The sequence below is a fragment of the Beauveria bassiana genome (assembly GCF_000280675.1).
Source record: "Beauveria bassiana ARSEF 2860 unplaced genomic scaffold BBA_S00007, whole genome shotgun sequence".
In the NCBI taxonomy this organism is placed as follows: Eukaryota; Fungi; Ascomycota; class Sordariomycetes; order Hypocreales; family Cordycipitaceae; genus Beauveria; species Beauveria bassiana.
In genome coordinates, this window is record NW_007930842.1 from 377,585 (window position 1) to 400,425 (window position 22,841).

Below are 22,841 nucleotides of genomic sequence, written 5' to 3' on the forward strand. Positions count from 1 at the left end.
GCCCCAAAATCAACCGCCTGTTTGGTTTGTCCTCCACACACAACCCAGCATCGATCTCCCGGCCCACACCCCCCCCCCCCTCTCCGTCGTCACTGCTTCACCCCCCTGGTCGTTGTAAGATGATACGTAAATAATGAAATAAAAGAATAAAAAATAAAAGAGATAATAAAAATGGTCCCAAATTGATGCTTGGTCATTGCGTCGCCGCTAAAACCACTGCTGCTGTTGATCGAGTTGCAGTGCGTACAAGAGAAACGTTGTGCTAGCCCACTTACACCGCGGCGCGCGTGTGCAGCACCAACAATGGTATTCACACCCCCCTCCCCCCCCCCCCTCCCTTCTGCTGTCGATGGTCTTGTGCAACTACTTCTTCTACGAAAGGTGTGGGAAAAAAGATAGAGGCGGAATTAGAGCGCCCCATTAAGTGCAAGAATAAGATCAGTTTCAGAGTTTACTTCTGTATTCTTCTGGCGAGCGACCCAAGTAACCAAGGGTAACACGACCAGACCAAGAGGGCGGTGGGCAGCGCCGGCGAGCCGCAGTGTTGGACAAAGGAAGAGCCGGACGCATGGCAGCCCTGTTTTTCCCTTTCTCTCTCTCTCTCTCTCTCTTTATCTCTCTCTCCCTGTGTCTCTCTCTATCTCGACCCCCCCTGCTCCTCTTTACCGACCATGGGCTGAAGAGGAGAATGTTGCGCGACACCTTGGGTCCTAATTATGGCAACCGAGAAAGGTACATTGCCTGCATACAACTTGTATGTTTGCAATTCTGGTACGTGCCCGTCTCTCGATCCGGGTTCTTCCCCCCTCCCCAATTCCTCTCTATCTTTACCTCTCCCTGCTCCTTCCTTCCTTCCTTCGACTTTTTTTTTTCGGCTGGGCAAACAATCTGCGTATCATGTCTGTGATTGTGATGGCGCACCCACAGCCTTGGATCCAGCTTTTCAGCAACCCCCCCCCCCCCCAAAAAAGGGTTCAAAGATAACTAAAGAAAGCAAAGGCAAAGAAAAATGGCCCAGCGCCAGACCAATAGTATAGCACAATGGGGGACAAAAGAAAGGGCCCTAACCGGTATTACAGCACAGTCCACAACGACCATCCAGGTCGACAACACAGGCCGCCGTCTGGTAAATGTACGCCATCACTCGCCAATGAGAGAAACCAATGAGAGAAAAAAAGATGAGGAAACCTCAAAACAGCTAGTGCGTTAAAAGAAAACGAAAAGAACCTGTGGTACAAATAAGCCAGAAGCTGCGCTCTTCGCTGCCAGCGCCTAAAAGCAGGGGGGGGGTTGTCGAAGAAATATAAAAAAAGATTAAAAATAAGAAAGCGAAAGAATAAAAAGGTGGCTTGTGGCGGCGGGCGGTGCGCTTGTTGTGGTGCATCTTTTTTTTTTTTGGCGAGAGGCGTCGTTATCGCCAGGGATGTCATCGCCTATACCGAGAAGCCCGCACATGCACATCATCCAATACGATTGAACCCTGGGTTCCCATGTCCTGTCCCCGGCCTTCCGCTCCTGTCTAAATCCAAGATTCGCTTTCTAGATCAGATTTACAAATACACACACACACACGCACGCGCACGCGCGCCCCGAGATTCTCATCCGTCCTCATCGTCCTCGTCGCCAGAATAATTATTTTTCCCGCCCATTCTGCAGCCCAATTCTAATGACAACTAAAAAAGAATCCAAAAAAAAAAAAAAAAGAAAGCATCGACCATGTCCCGTCTCTTCTTGGCCTTTTCTCGTCCTCTTTTGCATACGACTTGACCATTTTTGCCTTTATTCGTTTGCGTAACCTCATTTCAGGACCACGCTCGCGCCCCCGCCCCCCCCCCTTCTCCCCATCCCTCCCCTCCCCTCCATCTCATCACCGGGGAAGCGCGGAAAACTAGGGTACCCTCTTTCGTTTCTTCAGCACGTTGCCGAAGATGGTCTGGGGTGTTGTATGTCTCTCTTGTCTGTTGACGTCTTGCCCTCTGCGGCCCTTGCATGGCCCGCCGTCAAACCTTGTCCCTCAAACGCTGTTACAAGGGGAAAAGAAAAAAAAAGGCCCCAAAAGTTCAGCCTTGGGGGAATGAGAAAGGGGCAGCAATGATTCAGATTTCGAAAATCACAGACGCAAATATCCCATGCGTCTTGCACACATCGGGCGGTCAAGGGGGGACCCCCCGGTTCTGATTGCTTTCATGCACGTAATAATGCATCCAGACGACGGACGGCACACAAAATATGCACAGCATTTCTCAATCAATCCTTATCCATTCACTCTAGCTACAATGGGAAAGAACATCTAGACATCTGGCAAGCAGAGAATAACCAGAAACAACAGCAGAACCTGGTTCGCAGTCAGCGCTGAAGAGTCCATGTGATTGTGACATCAGCCGCAGTCTGCCCAAACCAAACAGCAAACACACCGCCACGTAATGAGACAATTCCCCTCCAAGGAAAAAAAAAAGGCTGCAGAGAGGCCAACCCAAATCATCTTTTTATTCATTCACCTAGTCTCGTTCTGGCTCAATCCCTTCGAGTCTGATAAACCTCACCGTTGTGCGCTGCGCCTTGTTGTTTATTACACAGCATCAAACCATCCATCGCAAGACTCTACAAATGCAGCCACTCTCTCTCTATCCTTTGTTCAACACCGACTTGCACAGGTGTATTCCCCCGCAGCGTTACACCGCTTTCAACACCGTATCAACTCGAACCCTCGTAATAGAGGCAGATGAGAGTTTCGGTCGAGTCCGCCTCAAGTTCGTCCACGCAGCCGGTCGCGGCTCACGAAAAATTGATGATTCATGGCAACACAGAGGCAGCACACGAGCATCCACAGCAGGAAGACCCCCCCCCCCCCCCTCGAATGTAGCAGACCCCAGTGGCACAGCGTCTAATTCTCGCTCTCAGATAGATTAAAGGGCGAGCACAAGGCACTATACACCAACGTTTGACAAAACCAAAAAAGGCTCCGATGGCGTGCAGCAACAAAGAGGGTCGCCGCTTCTTTCTTCCCAGGCAATCTGCAAGTCGGCCGCGGCTACCACGCTCTCTGCATCTCTTCTTAATCATCTTTTCCTTGCCTCTCCCGTGAGTTTTCACGTCAGTATCCCCGAGACAAATGTTACACTTCTATACCGCCAGTATGGTTCGGGGTCCGGCTGACCGAAAATCGCCTCGTTTTCTTTGTTCCTGGTCTGCAGGTGTCACCGCCCTGAGAGGGCTAGATCCCAGGAACAAAGACCTGCCATCAGTTCCCCGGCGCTGCAGAAATGTACAATTCGCCCCCAAAAAGAAGGCATCAGGAGAAGTGAGGCAGAGGCTTCTCCCGCCGACGCATTCTCCCTCTAGGGCCGCTGCCAACCTGTCAGGGGTGCTTTCCTCTGACCGACACGACACGTCGTGTCTGTATCGCTCTGGATGGCGCGCATGTCAAGGGGCGACTAGTCGTGACGTGTCGCTTTTCTGTCCTTCTTTCCCCTCTCCTGTTCCTCCATCTGGAAGAACATCTCTTTTCTCCTCGTCCAGCTCAACTCTGCGCCCAACGCTGCCGCCTCTTTCTCTCTTGCCTCCTCCACATCATGACTTCATCTTGCCGAAACTGTTCATTTCCTGATACATCCTAGCGCAACGAGCACAAGAATCGTTTCGTCCAAAATACAAGGCGAAAAAAGAGCTCAGCGATGTGGATTCTGTATCGCGACTGGCCATTGACAATGAGGCAAAATTCTCCATGATGCACGTAGCCGTCCTCAGTGGTACAGCCCGACAAGGCTTCCCTTCATCTAGCGAGTGTGCAGGAGACTTGCAGGAGGGAATCGCTCCCGGGGGCTGCGGGAGGATTGGCCCGGCGCGCGCTTCATTGCTCAACGTCAGTAACTCTGCCTGTACACTGAATCCGTAACAGTTGCCAACAAGGTGCCGCATTCACTGACGTAGCTTCACATGGTCCGTCACCGCTCGCATCTTCTTTACATGCCGTAAACCTCTCGCTACGAGAGCTTGCCTCGACGATTGTGTGACTCAAGTAACGGTTCCTTTCGTAAAAGGTCTCATTTAGCCTCTCAGGCAGCAGTTCCCCAACATCATCACCAACACAAGTACGGGCCGTGCCAAGGTCAATGGCGACTCCACCTCAGTGGTCTGTTGACTTCTTTGTGCCACGCTGCAGGCTATTCTCTCACTCTCAATTGAAAGCAGAGAAGCGACCCCAGAAGATGAGCCTTTGCATTGATGAAACAGCCCCAGTCGAATATCGACTAGTGGTTGCAGAATTGCATCAGCCTAGATGAGTCTCTCTCCACGGCATCGTGTAACGACTAGTTCTCCATGTGGAAGCCACTACTGGTCGGCCCGTAACTGGGACGAGGTAATGAACAGCTGCTTCTGTTCGTATACCATGAAGCACACGCCTTTCCTGGGCTTTGCGTCTTTCTGTGCAACGCACGAGGGCGCGGTCGCGGGCGCAAATACACGTCTTGAAGCCTGACGAAAGCGAAGCAATGCCCAAGAAAGTCCCTCTGCACCTTGCAGCGTTACGCAGAATCAGCACGCAAAGACGCCTCGCCAGCCATGATTCGACGCAAGCTGGAAATGAGCAAAGGGAAGCAGTGGGGGGGTCTTTGCAATAGCGCTCTGGCGGGGGAGTTTCGCGACGCAAAGCCACAATGGCACTGCATTTTCTGTATCTGAGCCACTGCTTACGCTGAATCATTGAGAAGCATACTGTGGTGCACCCCACGGTTGTAGATAGCCCTCTGCACTAAGCGCCCTCGTGCTTTGGTATCCCCTGGCACCGTAGAGAGGCTCTTTGTCCTCAAAGGTTCCAATTAGATGATAATGTGGTCGACAGTGTTCAGGTGGTCTAGTTGAGGGATTTAGATCATTTCGATCAAAGGTTGCGCCGAAATTGCCTGTTGTAGTTTGGCCTCTCTACGAGGTACACTGTGGAGGAGATGAACTCGTAATCTGGCGCAAGTTCTTCATCTCCGTCTGTCATCTCGAGGTCTATCATGGTCCCGATCTCGGCGGTAGTAGTCTCTACGATGATCATCTCTCCTACGTCCATCGTCGCGCCTGCTTACACGATCACCGTGTCGACCGTCTGGACTGCGGTCTCGCCTGCGAGGGCTTCGGCTTCGGCTTCGGCTTCTTCGGCGAAGGTCCCTGTCCCGATCCCGGCTCGTCTTGAGTTCGCTGAGAGGAGCTCCGTCGACATTCTCGCCGTCCCGGCGACGTCCATCATCAGCTCCAGAACGTTCGTGTCGACCCCGCATTTCCTCGTTTCCGTATACCATGCCGTAGCTCCTTCCCGTAGGCCGATCAGCTTCCTCCCTGTACTGTCGGCGCTTCTCGAGCTCGTCCACGCCACCCCATCCACCGCGTGATGCATTGGCTCTACGCTTGTTGTTGGCATTCTTTCGCCAGACATCACTGATTCTGCTGACACTTTGAGAGAAGTCGACATGGATGCGGCGGTCATCGATAAGAACACCCTGCATCTTGAAGTAGGCAGTTTCGCAAGATGCTTTTTCGTCGTATTCGATAAAGGCATATTGTAGTGAGTCGCCCGTCTTGGCATCGCGAATGACCTCGCAGCTGAGGATCTTGCCAAAACGACCAAAGATGAGCTCTAGGTCCTCGTCGGCAGTTACGGGGTTCAGTTTGGCCACAAAGAGAACGTTCTCTGGCGGCCGAACCTCTGCAAACGGCAAGTCGCCCATCATCTCCAGAGTGAGCGCTTGCGCGTTCGCCTCGCGTTCGCGTCTTTTACGCTCGAGCGTCTCTTCATCAACGCCGTCATCTTCGTGAAGGGCTGCCTCGTCAGCGATGCGCACCGTCTTGAGCTGCTCTTCTGACGGCGGAGGGCTGGCGCTGGGCTCACGGAGACGGTCGGGGTCTGGATAAGGATCATCGAGGATGACGGTATGCTTTATGCGAATGTCGACGAGCGGGTAGCCCTTGTCGTCAACAATGGCGTCGTTGATCTTTTCCAGTGCGTCAAAGCCCTCAACGACCTTGCCAAAAATGGCGGCCTTGCCGTCTAGGAAATCGGTATCTTCGCCGAGTGTGATGATGAACTGGGACCCAGCCACCCGGGTATCAGGGTCAGAGGCGGATGGGGCCGTGGCCATGCTAACCGTGCCACGCTCCAGATGCTTGAGCTTCGGGTGGAAGAGGGCGGGAAAGGTGCGTTCGCGCGGATCGCGGGATATGTTGCCCCATATCGATGAACCGCCATCGGAAGCTGTCGAGAGTGGGCCAAGAGGGTCGCCGGTCTGGAAGGAGAAGTTCTTTTGGACGGAGTGAACGGGAGAAAAGTTGTAATATTTAGTTTTGCAGAGTTTGAGGAAGCTAGCTCGTTAGTACTGGATACAAGACGGTGGGGTTATTAGATCTTATAGTGCATACTTTTCGCAGAGCTTGGGCGCATGCTCAACGAGCAAGTCAATGACAATGTCGCCAACGGTGGTCTCGAGGAGAACCGACATGGTGGCGTGTTTGCGCGTCCTGCTGGATTGCTTGCGTAGTTCACGAGGAGAAGTTGACGGCCCGTTCGCCAAAGTAATCAAAATAGATGAAGAATCAAGGACCGCAGCAACGTCGATATCGCCAATATCGCGACGAGCAAACAAGTTCGTTGCAAGATGATATCTCGACGTCAGAGGACAAAATGATGAAGAGCCGAAGTTCAGCCACCAACTTTTCTTTGGTGTTGCCATTTTTGGAAAGCTGATAGCCCCACCCGGTCGACGGGCTCCACACCAGCAAGCAAGGCGCTGGGCGCCAACGCCATCTAGACTCGAGTCTCCATCGGCCGCTCAAGTGAAGTTGACAATTGACTACCGTTGGAGATGATCGTATTCTTTATTAGTTGGCTACATGAATTGCTTTGGTGGCGCTAAACATGCGCAGAGGTAAGTGTGTGTGGTGCAAAACGGTGACTTGGTCATTAAGCAGTCTACCTAATGCAACTCGGACTCTTCAACTGTTTCAGTCGCACAGACATCAACAATGTCGAGATGAGTGTCAAAATATATAAACAGACAAACAAAGTAAAGCGACACTTTTGGCCATGTTGACCCAGTTACGTGACGCCCTCCACCCGAATAAAAGAACAAAGAACAAATGATTTCGCTGTGCAAAGTGTTATTGGCCAAGCTCCGTCGCAGAGAGTGCCTTCGCAAATGTGTCCCAGAAACGCCAAATCGAGCAATGCATTAAAAGTGGTAGTACAATTTTGAGCGGATGTACATTATCCGCTGTTGAAGAAGATGCCGATTTGGTTATTATTTCTCGACGTTCAGTTTTGGGGTGAGGTGCCTATTCGCGGCAGGGTGAGCTGCGACGGCGACGACCAGAGCGCAGCTCCTTCTCGGCCTCCATGAGGCGGGTTTGCGTCCACATGCGTATGGAGCTGTCGGCGCGGACAATGTCGCAGTTGAGCATCTCGGTGAGCGCGCGTTTGATGCTCTCGTTGACGTCAAAAAGGCGCTGCTCCTCGGCGGAGATGGCCTGCAGGGTCTCCTCGTCGGGGATGGTGTCGAGGACGGCGGAGCCGCGTCGGCTGTCGGTGGCCCAGGCGGAACAGCGAGACTGACCACTCCGAGACCTCTTTCGGGGAGAATATCGGGTGACAGGGTAGGAGAGGGACGGCTCGGCGCGGTTGGGTGAGGATTCAGGCGACGAGGTGGTAGAGGCACCGCTGCAGAGAGAGGACTGGCGAGGGCGGATCTGCTCGAGGTGGGTGCTGAGCTCGGCATGCTGCTCCTGTAGAAGCAGGTATTTTTGCATAGCAAAAGTGTAGTTGTGAGGGGCAGGCATGATGATTGTGGTTAAACTAGGCGTATGGAATCGGGGCGTGAAAGATGCGGTGACAACCGTGACGGACCATCGGAGGCTTTTCGTTTGCAGGCGATGCGATTGAAGCAGGCCGAGATGTTGTTGTTCTGCCGATAAGAGATAATAATTTTGGGGTAGCCGCAAATAATTCTTGGGAATCAAAGCAAGCAAGATGAAGATAGGGAGCAGAGGGAAGATATAGGAAACAAGTAAAGGGTGAAATTTGAGTTTGGGAGAGGCGCGCCAACGATATTAAAGCTGATTGAACCAGTTGCTGGTCAGGAGAAGGAGACCGGCTGGGGTATCCGGGGCGGCGAGGTAACTAATTTTCCCCCACTGTAGGCGTTTGGAAGGAGCCCAAGCCCAGCGCGCTGTGGCTTGACAGAGCGGATAAAGGTGAGGCAGTTGGCGTTTTTCCGCTGGGGAAAGTTGGTAATGGTGACGTTTGTGATTAAAGCACGATCGGCGTTTGTACGACAAGAGTCGGTATGAGAAGTTGAATTTGCAAGAGAGAGACACTGCAATTAGCAACGTGGCGAGAGATTTTTCTTCCTCTCGTTTTCTAAACATGGAGCTTATCAGCGAGGGCAGACGCTGCTTTTCTAATAATATTAAGTATAACAAGAGGGTCAAGAGGGTGTGGCCACTGGCCAGAAGGGGGTGGGAACTAATTGCATGCTAGTTAGCTGAGGCGCCGGTAAAAAGCACACACCTCCCTCCCTCTGCCACTAACAATCACTGGCCTGAGAATTATCAAAAAGACGACAAAGAAAAGAAAAGTCTAACTAGCGTGCAGGTGCAGCCTACGAAGTAGTGCAGGAGACTTTTGGAGGGGGTCGATGGCCATCAAGACACCAAATGTGCGTCGGTGTGAGTGGGCATGCAGGCGGTTGGTGAGAGATTCTTTCAGCGTCAAGAGCGTATCTGCAGTGCTGAATGTGAATGACATGGCCATGACGAGGCACATGGCACGAAGATGGGTTTGTTCACGTTTTTTTTTGCTTGAATTAAAGGGTTACATGGACATTGCTGGGAATGATAATAGGTAGCCGTCGCCATCCATGGGCAAGTACGTACTTTGTCGGTCTGAGGCGCTGGCAGTGGTTTGTTGTAGACGGCACAAGGGAGAAGCATGTGCTTTCATCATGGATTGCGTGAGCGCGTACAGATTTGCTGGCAATTTTCTGCAACATCACAGCAATTGGAGTACGAAGAGGACCACAAGGTCCATCAAACCTGGTTCTGGTACGGAGCCGAGTTCTCCATTGCTCTCTAATTGGACAAGTTCCAGCACTGATCCCCAGGCAGGCACCTCAAGGAACACAACAGCGCCTGTGAGAGCCAGGTCGTTAGCGCGCAAGTCCACTGTAATACCTTGTCTGTTGCCCCACTGGGCCGCAGTACTGAGTAGGTAGCTCGGTAGCCACTCATCAGCCACCACTCGTCAACCGCTGCAAGAACTTGGCTGCTCAAAGTCGGCACAAACAAAAGCTACCACCACTTTTCATCGCGATCGATTGGGGAAGAAGTTACCAAGCAAACGGGACAGACAAGAAGTCAAGAAGCATGCACACACACCACCACACCTTGCTGTGGCGTGACAACTGCACGCCTCAACCTTGTCAGCTTTCTGTCTCCCAATCAAGCTTTCGAAAAAGGAGCAATGCGCAGGATAAGGGCCCGATGCAAACGCAACGCGCATACCTCGAGCAATCAATTAATTCAATGTTAGGGAACGGCTCCCGTCGCTCCCGCGAAATGGACCAATTTCGATGCCACAGCGACCTTACTAGCCCCAGACCGGCTTGCGATGCAATCCATCCCTGATTATAAGGTAGGCAGTTACTAAATTTATTGGTGGACGCGCCGCTAAAGAGCAGGTAGATATAGGCAGGCAGGTCTTGATAATTATGTACTGATAGTACCGCATTCCACCATCGCCCGCCCTGACCCGGCTTAGCACCACCACACCTCTTACAAGGGTTCGGCGCCCGGCGAACGGTCGAGACGGTCTCGAACCTTTTGGGGTTCCATCCAAGACAGAGTGCAGCGCCAAAAAGTAATCAATACTACCTCTTCGCACTTATAAGTGAAGCTAACTAATCCGGCTCTTCTGCCTCCACCTTGCTAGCCGAAGCTACCTACCAATGTTCGCAGAAGCAAAAACGACGGGGGCAATGTTGGGCCAAAATTGGGGTAAAAGGACAGACGAGCGAGCCGGCTACATGCATGCAACAAACACCATAATGTGAGGGGAAGTGTCTATTTATCCAATCCGTCGCCGACACGGGGAGTGAGATTTGGAGAACTGCATGAAGCACATCTCGCTCGGTACTAGTAAACACCGCCGAATTGCTGCGTTGGTACCTGACCTCGGGCCCGAGCTCAACTTGGCGGGATATCAGTAATTATTATAAACGGCAATTGCAAATCGCCTTGGTTCCTGCTTCGCCTTCATGTTGAGTCACACTCCAGCCCAAAAGGCAGTATGTGGTGAGCTAAAAGCCGCTCCAGCTGTCAATTCTAGGTAGCCAAGACATGTAGAGAATCAGAAAGCCTGTGACAATGCATCACGAAAAGGTCCACACTTGGAAGAGTCGACAATACGATGGTGGCAAAGATATCAGTTCATTACTCTTCACAGGAAGAAAACTTTCGGCACGCCTACTTCAACGCCCTCAAGGAAATCACCTCCATAGACTGGCATCGCCGATATGACGATCATGGCCTCTTCTCTGCCCTCATCTTAGTTACACCATGTCAGCCAAGTGGCATCCTTCGTACTGGTAGCCTCAACGACTGATCATCGTCGCCGCTGCCGCGCCGCATCACCAAAGACCACACACGTGGTGTCGTGCATTCACCGCTTGACCGCCTTCTCCTCCCATTACCCAGCCGCATGCCGCGTCAACGTGTCTAATATGCAGCCGGCGTGCATGCAGGCTAGAGGCGTCGTCCGGCATTGCTCACATGGCCACAATTGGATGTTCTTGATCAATAAAAGCAACGCATTTGCTTCGGCTTCGCGGGCCCTTTTTTATCCCTTCCCACTCAGCCTGCATGATGCAGAACTCGAGATCCCCGCAGACTCAGCGCAACCGGCAATCCCCTCGTTTTGCCATCTTGAATGGGATTACGGATGGACATCTGTGCCTGTCAGGCAAACACCTTGCAAGCTTGGGGCCCGAAACTAATGGTCTTTGCGTTCATAGTGGACATTTGTTAAAAGGTAATTCCCCGTAGACGCGGCTCCAAAGCCACCCCCCAAGGCCCCAAACCCCAAACCGCTCTCTGAGCAACGCTTTCTTCTAACGTTAGAGACAAAGCGCTGTCTCCACACTTGGCCTCAACCTCAGTGCTCACCACCTCCTTCGCGCGTTAGGTGGAACAACCTCTCTTTCTCTAGTCTCAGAGGTTTGACACCCGCAAAGGTCAGCCGATTCGTCAATGCGTCTCTCCTCACTGACTGTCTCATGACGGCGCTTGATGTCACTCTTGCCGACCCGTCGCATGCAAGCAGGGCATCAAGCTCGAATCAAGCCTCGCAATCTCGATCTCGCCAACTTGTTGAATTGCCCGGCACACCGGGTCGAGGAAAAGCATGGCAGAAAATCTTACTCACATCACTAATTACCAGACTCTGCTTCTGCAGGGTCCCATGATCCGGGAAAGAACTGGAGCATCATTATCTAGGGACAATAGCTCCGGGTTGACCAAGGACGCGCAGCCAGTCAACCAGGGCCATACCAAGGGACGCCGTTGCCACTACGCAGTCCATGACGCCATGCATACGGTCGAGGTCCCTGACCATCAGTGCATCACCATTCTGCCGTACCATTGTTGGTTTTTTTTTACTTTGAAAAGTCTCTTTTCAATCTCTTATGATCCTTCTTTGATGGGGCAACAATTGATACTTTATGGCAACGAGAAAGAACGAAGAATGATGCTGCAACGTGCTCAAGGCGCCTGCGCGTGACGGCATTCACAGGTCATCATACGCGTGTCAGGACTGTGGCACAGCGCAAACAAGCTTGCAACTTGGCCGTTTCGCCACGATCAACGTAAAACACACTTTGGCTTTCCAGCTGTCCCCTGTCTAACGGCTATCGCTGAAGTATGCACGGCATGGTGGTGGGCTCAAATTGCTTTGCACAAAGTGCCATAAACGCCAACTCGTGGTAAGTGTGTCAGTGTGATGTAAACAGTTTCTCATGTTGAACTGTAGTACCAACTTCATGTACGCCACAACGTAGCGTCATAACACCCAGCCTGTTTTTCATCGCAATCATGTAAACGTTGAGAAAGCCCCTGTCCTTGCAGAAATTCCTCCCGTCCAACCGGCGCACCTTCAATACGAATATCGCCGCGCCCAGACTCGTGGAGCCAGCATTGTAGCTGATTACACGCAGCAATAGTACGCGTGCTAAAGAACATTCTCGACAATTCATGTTGCTATTTCGGGCTTTTGTATTCACCAACGCCCGTGTGGCACTTTCCTGCATCCTTCGATGTCCAGCTCAGCAACACTACCAGCGTCAGAGCTGAACCGACGGCCGAGCGTATCTGCATCAGGCATTAATCAGGTAAGCTCGGGCACATTAATAACTCACACCATCTCGGGCTAGAAGCCTCATTAGGCGCAGTCGCGGCTCGACTTTGATTGTCAAATGTCTAGGGTAATAAACACCCCAATACTTGAACCTCATGTTGTACAACGGTCAACGTGCTACTGTGTGACACTTGTCCTCGTGATGCAAGAGAAGAGTCGCCTATCGTTTACCAAACACCTCTTTTTGGAACTGTATAGATGTCACGCATGACAAGTCCTTGTTGCCAACTAGGCAAGCTCTCTTGGCTCGGTTTTGCACACCAATCACTTTTCCCGCGCCAGCATCATTCTTGGCCCAATCCCCGCAGTCCCATTCGCATCATAATACTCTGCTTATCTTGCACGCCCGAATTTCCACCGCATCACTGTAGAACGGCCCCGTCTGCTTCCCGCGCGGGGTGACGCCGTATCGTAGGTCCTGCACCGCCAGCTGATTCTCCTGGCACGCCTCCAGAAACACCGAAAACGTCGCGTGGTTGCGCTGCGTCGCCGCAAGGTAAACCTCCACACTCGGATATAGTGCAAACAGCTCCAGCAGTGTCGCGACCAGCGCGGGGATCACGCTCCTGTCGTAGGTGATGTCGGCGCCGAGCACCACGTCCACGTCGCGACCGCCGTTCCACTGCGCCTCCTCGGTACCGACGAGCGCGTGGCCCCATTTGAGATCCATGGGAGCGATCCGTCTCGAGGCGCTGGCACCCTGCAGGCCATTCAGGAACAGACTCTCTGTGAGATTGTGCAGGACGTCATCGGAGCCGTCGGACGCGATGACATGCGCGGCCTGCAGATGGCGCGCGCACAAGATCGACAGGTAGCCGGTGCCGGCGCCGAGCTCGAGCACGCGACGGTCGCGCACGAGAGCCGGACGCGTGCAGAGGTACTGGCCCAGATGCAGCGCGGCCTCCCACGTCCGCAGGCCCGTGGTGCCGCCCGCCGAGATGAGGGAGCGGTTCTCGAGCAACGTGATGGCTGGCGGCGGCGACGCGGCCGAGGCAGACGGCGGTAAAAGAGACAGCGCGTAGGTTACGTAGCATTTCTGCTGCGCCGAGTCGACTTCGGACGGCAGTCGCGTGGCGAGGAGCAGCGCCAGGGCCGTCATGAGGTCTTCAGAAAGCGCCTACGAAGGTGGAGAACGAGTATCAGACGATGCTTGATGTCTACGGGAAGGTTGTTGGGCAGCCGGCGACGTGTTGCTGCTGTTATAGAAGCAACTTACATGCTGCTCCCAGTCATCTATGCTCCTCTCAATGGCTGCTACCAGGGCTTTGAGCAGGCGTAGCTGATAGCGCGGCGGCGGCGCATAGAGCACACTGTCGGAGAACGCGCCTTTGTAAATCGCTTCTTGCACGTCATGTAGCTTGAGATACTCGGCCGGTGGCAGGTCCGGCTCTGCTTCTAATTGCAGATACTGATGACAGAATCTATCCACAGAAGCCTGCCAGGGCGCCATGATGACTACATGAATCGAGGTCGTGTCAAGTCTTTGGCCGCAAAAGATAGTCGACAAACAGATCGTCCAAGGTAAGTTAGAGTGCCGACTAACTTTTTTTGACAGGGATGTGCCCCACCTTATCTAATCCAAGGCCGGGGCGAGCCTTTTGGCATGTACACGTGACTTGTACCGCACTTGCTTAGGGTTGGACCCAGTTAAGCGACAGAGAGCGGGCCCAAAAAAATTCGTTAGGAGGAGTGAGTGTGTGCGTATTGGGGCCCCTCCGGTGCGTGGTGCCTAGCCCTGATATCCACGGCCATTGTATTTGCAACGCCTTTCCCTTCCCTTCCCATCCACCACAACCCCCATCGACAACAGCAACCATGGCGGACAACGACAGCCCCGTGACGCTTCGCACTCGCAAGTTCATCCGCAACCCTCTGCTGGGCCGTAAGCAGATGGTCGTGTGAGTTTGACCCCCCCTTATACCCGCCTCGAATGATTCGGATACCCGGCCGCGGCGCGACCAAGAGAAGAATTTTCGGTTACTCGAGACGGCGACGGCAACGACGAAATTGATGTGTAGGAGACGAATTGAGCGACAACTACGGTCGCAGCAACGACTTTTGTGGCCGCTTAGACGTTGCAACTTTTCAATCGACAGAATTTCGATGCGCAAGACATGCATCCAATTCGGTAGCTTGGCCAACGTCGGAACAAACGTCACACAACGCAGCCCATCATCCGTCCTCGTCGATCGACTGAAATTCTTCTCTTGCCGCGTCTGGATGGCAATGCCGATTTGGTTCACACGTTCTTGTATATGTGTGCGCGGCTGCTAACCTCTGGCCAGTGACATCCTCCACCCCGGTCGTGCTGGCATCTCCAAGGACGAGCTCGCCGAGAAGCTCGGTGGCATGTACAAGGCCCAGAAGGACCAGATCTCCGTCTTTGGCCTCCGCAGCCAGTATGGTGGTGGCAAGACCACCGGCTTCGCCCTCGTCTACGACTCGCCCGAGGCCATGCTGAAGTTCGAACCCCGCTACCGCCTTATCCGCGTCGGCAAGGCTACCAAGCCCGAGCGTGCCGCCAAGCAGCAGCGTACGTGCTATCCTTTGCTTTTTTTCGTGGTGTTTTGGGTTGATGCCGGAATATTCCCGTCATTGATCAGATGTACACCTCTTTGATGTTGGCGAAACACTGGGAAATACTGACAACCTCGCAGGCAAGCAGCGCAAGAACCGTCTAAAGAAGCTCCGCGGTACGGCGAAGGTCAAGGGTGCCAAGCCCAAGAAGGAGAAATAAGCGCATACTCTGTAACAAACCGGGATGCAAGAGGGAATACGTATCCACCGATGATGCGGTTCGGCTCCGTCAGACTGAACAGCACCTCTCTCTCTTTTCCCGACGAAATCACTACGGGAAAAGAAGATCTCTCTTGCGGTTGGGGGCTGGCGCTGGTACATTGTTTTCAGTCTTTTGTGTGGAAATATCTGGCCAAGTACCATGGTGCAAAACACTTGGGTTTCTGTTTTCCTTGTTCTTTTTTTGACTCATCCACGTCGTGACGAATGGGGGATAACAAAAAGAAAGAGGGGCATGATGAAGAAGTAAAAGAGAAAAAAAATATAGTAGAAAGTTGGAAGCGGTCTTTCTACCACTTCTCAATTCACTAGCATGAATCAAAATGGTGTTTTGGGGGTTTCTACCAAAAAAAAATTAAATTACATGATGGGTTCTTGGGTGATGCGGTACGTGACGTATCTAATGTTTGACATCTTTCATCGTATATCAGGGCAATCGACGCAGGAGCAGCAAGAGAGAACTCACAGCACCAACGAACATACAGCAGCAGTTTTAGACTGATATCTATATCTGTTACACCGGGGCCACTTGTAATCGTGTCGAATTTGAGCAAGGTAATGGTCAAGTGGAATCCAAGTGATGTAGTAGCATAATGTAAATCACATGAATGTGTTTCTTCAGCAGTCGCTGTAAATGCGATCTCATAACGAATGTTGTGGTATCTCCTGTACATGTCCTGTTCCCGACACGTGCGCCGCCAAAACGCCCAAAAGTCTGTCTGTCCAACAAGAACATATAGCCTAAACAAAGAAGAAGGTAAACACATCGTAATCATAATCGTAAATGTCATCAGCATCATCGTCATGGTGCGGGGCCATCCTGCTGTTCTCGCCAAACAGAGCCCGCGAACGAAAGTAAATCAAGATACCCGCCGCTATTGCCAAAGAGAAAGAACAGAAAGAAGTTGAAAAAAACAAAGTATGTGAAAAGAATGGAAAAGAAAGAACGCCAGTCTATTCGGGGCTCTTTTTTCTTTTCACATCATGCCTACGGCAAAGAGGCCCGCCAAAGCGGCGATGACCACAACCACGACCCGGGCGTCCGTGGCCCGGCCGGGAGCCGCGACGGCGCCGGCCTGCTTGGCCTGCTTGAGCACAGGCGTATGCCAGCCGCAGTGTTCGCGGCCGCTGGGCGCCGTCATGCATGTGTAGTACGTCTCCTGACGGAATCCTTGGTTGGCGAGGACCCGGTCGTCGGGGAGAGCCGAGGGCGCAGGCGTGACGAGCGGCGTGTACGGGCCGGACGGTTGCTGCTGCTGCTGCTGGGGGTCACGGTTGGCGTTGTAGTGCTGGCGAGGTGGTGGTGGTGCTGCTGCTGCAGCTGCAGCGACGACGTTGTGCAGGGTTGGGAGGGGTGCGGGCGGCGGGTTGGCGGCGGAGACGGAGGAGAGGATGCAGAGGAAGAGCAACGAGGTGAGAATCGAAGCGGTGGTGGGTGTTGACGGTGCAGCGTGTGATGAGGTTGGTGATCTTGACATGGTGAGATGGCAGCATGTATCAATGGCCTCTGTATGATTATCCCCGCGGGGTGGCTGGATGTCGGTGTGTGTGCGAATTTGGCGAGGGGTTGATGTTATAAGGGCAGCATCAATGATGCCTATCGGCAAACAGCAGCAGAGGGAAGATGAAGTTTGTAGTTGAAAGAAGTAGCAAAAGCTTCGAGCCGTTGACCAAGTGGCAAACAAAAGTTGTGAATCGCCTTTCGAATGCCGGAATCCTGCGCGAAAACAAAGCTGGCTCTTTGCGCTTTATTACAAGTGGCGAGCGAGACCCTAATAGTTCACCACCCCCAGCTCCCCGGCCCTTGCGGTCCAGGTGTAGGTAACTTGATTGATTCGCCGGCTCTTCGCCTGTCCGTGTCGCAAAGGATGGGTTGATTTGACCAGGATTCCCCACAGCCTTCCGAGTAGGGGACCTTTAACTGGACCTCTGTTGCCTCTGGTCGTCTTCAGCCAAAACGATCGGCAGTGTCGGGGATGTCGGGACTCGAGGGTTCTTTGGGGGTATGATGTAAAACTTGGCTTCGTGTCAGGGAAATCCTTTTGACCATGCGGCGTGAGTGGTTCGAAAGAGAGAGAAAGAAAGCAGGAAAAAAGGCCAGAATAATGAGAACAACGTCACAGAAAGGTGCGTCCGAGGAAAAACGGCTACGAGATCCAAACAAGAGTCAGGCATGTCATGATATTTATTGGGCTTGGCTTTAAGCCAAGCCTTTCATGGTGAGACAGGCACATCCCACCCAATGCCTCGGGGTGGCACGCCCTACTCCCTCACAATTCACCAGCCACCTCCAGCCAGCACTCCCCGCTAAATAGGTACCTTGAGTTGACTTAACGAGATGAAAATAGCCGAGTCAAATGGCGGTGGTTTAGGGACTAAAACTAAAACTATAGTAATTCGTACAGTACAGCGCCCTTTTCTGCTCATGTGCCCGTGGGGTCCTGTTGAACTGGGACGGCTGCACTCACACCGCATTGTACAGCATGCACTGCACTGCATATTCAATGGAGGTCTTGGCGAAACCACTTGCCGAGCGTACAGAGTACCTACCAAGGGGGGGACAATAAAAACCGGCCCTCGTCGATTCTCGATACCGTCTTATTAATTAAAAATACACGCGAGAGTAAATAAAATAATTCTTTTAAAAATATAGGTTATATATTTTATCATTTTCACACTTAATATATTTTTCTTCTATTTATTTAAATAGTCTTTATCTTAAAAAGTGACGGTTTAGAAACGGGGTGCTTTCTCAGAAGGGCCGGTTTAATGTGTCCCCCACATGCCTACCTAGGTATGTATAACTAGAGTGATTTAAAGTGAGGGGGGAAAGAACGGAAAAGAACCAGAAGAAAATGCCTGCACACCCTGCACGACACCGACTCCAACCGGCCCGTCCTTTCCGCCCGTTTCCTTCAGCACCGCAAAATGGCCCGCGTGTAAAGTGCATGAGGGGACTAACTACCTCATCCAAACATGAAAAAAAACCAAAGGAATAAGCACTGATTCACCTTTTTTAGGTCCTGCAAAAACAACGAAGCAAGTCACTTAACGGTTCGACGAGACATTCTAGACCACCGAGAAGAGTGTCGCGTGACAACCACCAACCACCAACCACCTGGCGGTCAGCCCCGACAAAAGCCACCCTCCACCACCAAACCTGATCAGCCCTAGCCAGTCGTCCAGTGATCACCATGCCTCTTTCATTCTTAGCTCGCCCGCCAAGAAAAATGTCCCAGAACCCTACGGCTGCGCTGAAGAAAATTAGGGGTCCTCAATGAAACGTGCACTTTTCCTCACCACCACTGCCACCACATGCATCATAAATCTCCATGACCGCAATATACCTGTACCAAGATGCAAATGCGCTAAAAACCATACAATTACTATACATATGCTAAATCTTGAAGTTGCAACTTTGAGACAGCAACTTTTCATCTGGGTATAATCTTGTACATGATACGATGCGATACGACAAAATCCGCTTCTGCTCCCCCGGACCGGCTCCCAAGCTTCGCGTGCTACTTCTGGCTCCCCTCGTCCTCCGACTACAGCTGCAAGCTCGGGCTGCGTCGCCTCGCCGCCGCCGGTGATGGCCGTCGCTGCACCGGACTAGAGCCCAACGTAATCACCTGGCTGCCCTCGGGCAGCACCCACCCGCTCTTCTTCGTCTTGGCCTGTCTGCGCGGACTGCTTCGCACGGCCGGCGCTGCACCGCCTGCTGCTTGCATCTTCACCACCTTCGGTTGCGTCGCGTTGGGAAACAGAGTTTGCGACTCGCTATCCAGCTCGTCATTATCGAGCCGTCGCATGGCTTCTTCGTACTCGGTGTCGTTGACGCACTTGGTCGGTATAACCGGCAGCGAGCTGGCAGTCGCATCCAAAGACCGCCGCGACGATGACGCCGAGACAAAAAGCTCCTCGAGTGAGTCAAACGGGCTGCTGCTCAGCCGATCGCGAACCGTTAAGGGCACCGCCGCGGCATCAATCAGCGTCTCTGGTATAAGCCCGTCATCGTGCGATGCCATCGACTCGCCAACATCCGCGTCCACGTCGCCGCTCTCCCCGCCATCCGGGGCATCGGAAGCCAGTGACGACGGCACAGCCATGATAGCATCACCATTCTCGATGGGCGCTGCCATTCTCTTCTTGCTCTTGTTTCCTTCTTTCGCCGCCGCCTTTTGTCGCTGAGCTGTATCCTGAGCGTCCGCTGTCGTCTCGGCTTTGTTGTCTAAACTTGGCTGACCGGAGAGGGAATCTGTTGCCACGGTGTCAGCAGCAGCCTCTCGTTGTTGGCGACCCTCTCCGGGAGACTCCGGCGCGTCGTGATCATGGCTTTGCTGCCGCGCACCAAACGTCCGACCCGTATCAAGGCTGTCGCTCGCTGCACTCACTACTCCGTCGTCTGCTAGGGGCAGCTCGAAGTGATGCTGGCGCTGCGCCGAGTAGATCGACGCCGATTCAGCACCATCTGCGCTCGCGTGGGTTTCGGCACGCGATTGCTGCGTATCTGGCTGTCCCGTCGAAGTATGCAAATTCTTGCCTGCGCTTACCTCTTCTGTCGCATCAGCCCCATTTGTCATCTCAAAAAATCCTTCAGGTGCTGATCCGGGAATCAACCGTGGCTCCGTCATCTCAAACCATCTGACAGTTCGATGTCCGTCGTCTGCTTCAGAATCTTCCTCATCTAGAGCGGGAGCCTCAAACTTTTCGTAGACTCTTTGCCCTGTGTGCTCGTCGTATACGTGGTCATTTGTCTCCCGGTCACGTTTAGCCAAAACCACATTGAGACTGTTTCCATCAGAGCCCGGCAGTACAACACCTGTAAACGAGGCAAGTTGAGGCTGCCAGTTGGTCGCTTTCGACATAAACAGCTGCTTCCAGGTGATTAGTTGACCTGGAGTCACCGCATCCTGTTCCAAGGCCACCAGCGATGTGAGATCAGAAGGGAGTGGGGGCAAATCTGCCACGGCTCCAGCATCGTCGGCATGGCCGTTCGTTAGTTCCAGCCCGTCTTCGGCCTCTAGATTTCTCTGTCGTGTCTTCTTCTTTTTATTCGAGGCCGTCACCGCAGGTGCGTCGTACACTAGCGAATCATCTTCGTAGCCGTCGTAATGCTGCGATTGGCGTTTGCGCTTTCGCATCGAGTTGTACTGCTGTTGTGGATCCCAGCGCTGCACAAATGGGAATGGAGGTTCGCTCAGAACAATGCCATCGCGGCCGCATTCGACAGCTCGGTAGTTAATCTTGTCTCGCCAGCTGTCATCTTCTGTGACAGTATTTGACTGCGCCGGCTCTTCCACTTCTTCCACCAGCCGTTTGTTGGTCAGAGGCTTAACGCCCTTCATTAAACCCTGCTTAATTTTCTCCTCGTCCGCTTTATTCTTGGGCGTTTTTAGCCCAAGCGCGCCAAAAAGTAGCCTCCGACTAGCTCCGGTGTCCAAGTTGGGTCTTCTTGGTGAAGGGTCGGCAGATTCGCCATTCGTTTGTGATTCCTCGACGCCGTTTGTCCCAGGCGCCGGCGCTTGATCAGACGGCTCGCTGCCCGATGATTTCAACGGTTTAGGCCAAGTCCCGTTGTCAAGCGAGCTGAGAAGAGATGCCTTGAGCAGCTCAAGCTCAGCCATGGTTTCGTCAGGCTTAGAATCCTCAATAGCCTGGCTACCGCTGACTGAAGCGCGCATTTGCTTGCTGCGTTTTCTTCTTGCGTTTCGCTTCTGCGTTTTGCTTAGACCGCATCCGGGGTCGACTGCAGGCACAACTACCGATGACGTAGATGGTGCTGCGGCTTTAGGGATTGTTTGTACCCTTGATGTAGGGATCTCCATTGGTCCAGCGTCGGAGTCATCTGACGAGTTATTAGAATCGCTGTCAGATGAGTCAGATTCAGATTCGCTGCTACCAACAGTCTCAAAAACATTTCGAGATTTGGCAGTAGCAAGTTTGTTTCTCGAGCCTGTAGCATTTCGAGATTTGGCAGTGGCAATTTCGTTGCCCGAGTCTGAATCAGAGCTTGAATCGGTATCAGAGTTGGAACCTGAGCTTCCCGTTTCGTCGTCGCTATCCTCTTCGTCGTCACTATCCTCTTCGGCCACAGCGGCATCTTGCGTATAAGAGGCACCACCTGACGAGTCCGAATGAGAATCTGAATCACTAGTATCGTCATCACTCTCGCTTCCGCTGTCCAATCCAACATCAATGTCACGAATACCCAGACCAACGACCTTGCCACTCTTGTTATTTGTCTCCTCTTCTTCGTTTTCTTCGCTCTCCACAACCTCAATCAAGCGTCGACCTGAAGATGGCTTCGCCGGCGATTCTTCACCCAACGACTTAAATCGTGCTGCAACAGGTGTATTGGACGGTCGCGACGCCGTCAGGACAGAATCCATCATTTCGTCGAAACTGAGAGTCGGACCGTACGACTGTGACAATGCCTTATACGTATCTCGTACATCTTGATTGTGGCGGCGCAGCTCTTGCTGGACGATGAATGACGGTATGTTGGGAAACGCCATGCGCAAGGCCGCCAACGAGTCTAGCGTTGGCAGCAAGCCAAACCCCACATCCTCATTATCACTCGATGCTTCTGAGATGTCGCGTCTATCCTGCTTCAGAAGCTCCAGCTCCTGCATCAGATCATCGCCGCCCTGCTCCTCCTCGAAGGAGGAGCCGCTGGCGTGCTCTGCATCATCGGCGTCCGGCTCGTCGTTGGAATCCCAATCAGCCTCGAATTCGGATTCGGCATCTTCGTCCTCGTCTTCGTCATCTTCGTCGTCATAGGCAATGCGTGCCCGTTTGCGCGGTGGAAGCTCGAGAGCCGGGCGATCTGCGGGCAGATGCAGCCAGGGCCTACCAAAGGCGATCCCGTCAACCAGATGCTTGCCGCCAGTGGAAATTTGATGCCGTCCGCTTCGTCTTCGCCTCTTAAGGTCGTCGCTCAAAAGTGGTCGAATTCTAGCTCAAGACGTTAGCTGGGTCACCCCTTTGTCTGACACGCGCGCCACGCTTACAAAACTTGGTCTTCATCCTTTAGGATGCGCGATACGAGTTGGAAGTGTAGGCACTCGAAGCTGGCACCGTTGCTACCGTCGCCCAGCTCGGCCACATAATCCTCAAGGCCCCATTCGCCACCTTCGAGGGGCACGACTTCGTTGACTTGGCCGAGCAGTTTGGCGATGGTCAAGTCATCCGACGGCGAGCATGGCCAAACGAGCTTCACGTCTGGTACAGTATGCCTGCGAATCACCAGCCGCAGCCGAATATCGCCGAATGACATGGTAATCGCGTCTGGTATCAATATTCCATGCTAATAGGTAAGATTTTGTTTCAAGAATGCCATAGCGGGTATGGAAGTTGAGATAATGGTTTCAGCGCGGCTGCCGAAGATCTTAACGCGACCTGTGAAATTTCCAGGTGGGGCTTTAGCAGCAGCGCATCAGGTGCCCGTCAGACAAGTTGCACCTCGCATCACACGACCATTTAGGTACGGAACTAGACCTCAAAATTGACACACAAATACTGCGTCGTTGGGGAACATTCAGTTTTTAGTCTTGTTTGTTGCATAAGCTCTAGCGCCGAATCGGCGTGGTATTTGCATGTG

At 52.8% G+C, this 22,841-nt stretch overlaps 6 protein-coding genes across 6 annotated transcripts; 1 reads left to right on the plus strand and 5 right to left on the minus strand.

Moving 5' to 3' along the window:
• Positions 1-4,846: 4,846 nt before the first annotated feature.
• On the minus strand, positions 4,847-6,482 carry BBA_03342 (peptidyl-prolyl cis-trans isomerase cyp6; the record flags this gene model as incomplete). The annotated part of the gene is made up of 3 exons (XM_008598439.1): positions 4,847-4,855; positions 5,286-6,345; positions 6,403-6,482. 3 exons carry the CDS (start codon positions 6,480-6,482, stop codon positions 4,847-4,849), a joined length of 1,149 nt encoding a protein of 382 aa, XP_008596661.1.
• Positions 6,483-7,314: 832 nt separating this feature from the next.
• On the minus strand, positions 7,315-7,815 carry BBA_03343 (uncharacterized protein; the record flags this gene model as incomplete). Its single annotated transcript, XM_008598440.1, has 1 exon — positions 7,315-7,815. The coding sequence occupies one exon, from the start codon at positions 7,813-7,815 to the stop codon at positions 7,315-7,317; it is 501 nt and encodes a 166-aa protein (XP_008596662.1).
• Positions 7,816-12,761: 4,946 nt separating this feature from the next.
• On the minus strand, positions 12,762-13,892 carry BBA_03344 (Nicotinamide N-methyltransferase, putative; the record flags this gene model as incomplete). The annotated part of the gene is made up of 2 exons (XM_008598441.1): positions 12,762-13,559; positions 13,659-13,892. The coding sequence occupies 2 exons, from the start codon at positions 13,890-13,892 to the stop codon at positions 12,762-12,764; spliced, it is 1,032 nt and encodes a 343-aa protein (XP_008596663.1).
• Positions 13,893-14,257: 365 nt separating this feature from the next.
• Positions 14,258-15,179, plus strand: BBA_03345 (40S ribosomal protein S24; the record flags this gene model as incomplete). The annotated part of the gene is made up of 3 exons (XM_008598442.1): positions 14,258-14,340; positions 14,728-14,975; positions 15,100-15,179. 3 exons carry the CDS (start codon positions 14,258-14,260, stop codon positions 15,177-15,179), a joined length of 411 nt encoding a protein of 136 aa, XP_008596664.1.
• A 1,036-nt stretch (positions 15,180-16,215) lies between these two features.
• On the minus strand, positions 16,216-16,716 carry BBA_03346 (uncharacterized protein; the record flags this gene model as incomplete). The annotated part of the gene is made up of 1 exon (XM_008598443.1): positions 16,216-16,716. The coding sequence occupies one exon, from the start codon at positions 16,714-16,716 to the stop codon at positions 16,216-16,218; it is 501 nt and encodes a 166-aa protein (XP_008596665.1).
• A 2,070-nt stretch (positions 16,717-18,786) lies between these two features.
• BBA_03347 (clumping factor B) lies at positions 18,787-22,517 on the minus strand (the record flags this gene model as incomplete). Its single annotated transcript, XM_008598444.1, has 2 exons — positions 18,787-22,195; positions 22,252-22,517. 2 exons carry the CDS (start codon positions 22,515-22,517, stop codon positions 18,787-18,789), a joined length of 3,675 nt encoding a protein of 1,224 aa, XP_008596666.1.
• Between the last annotated feature and the right edge of the window lie 324 nt (positions 22,518-22,841).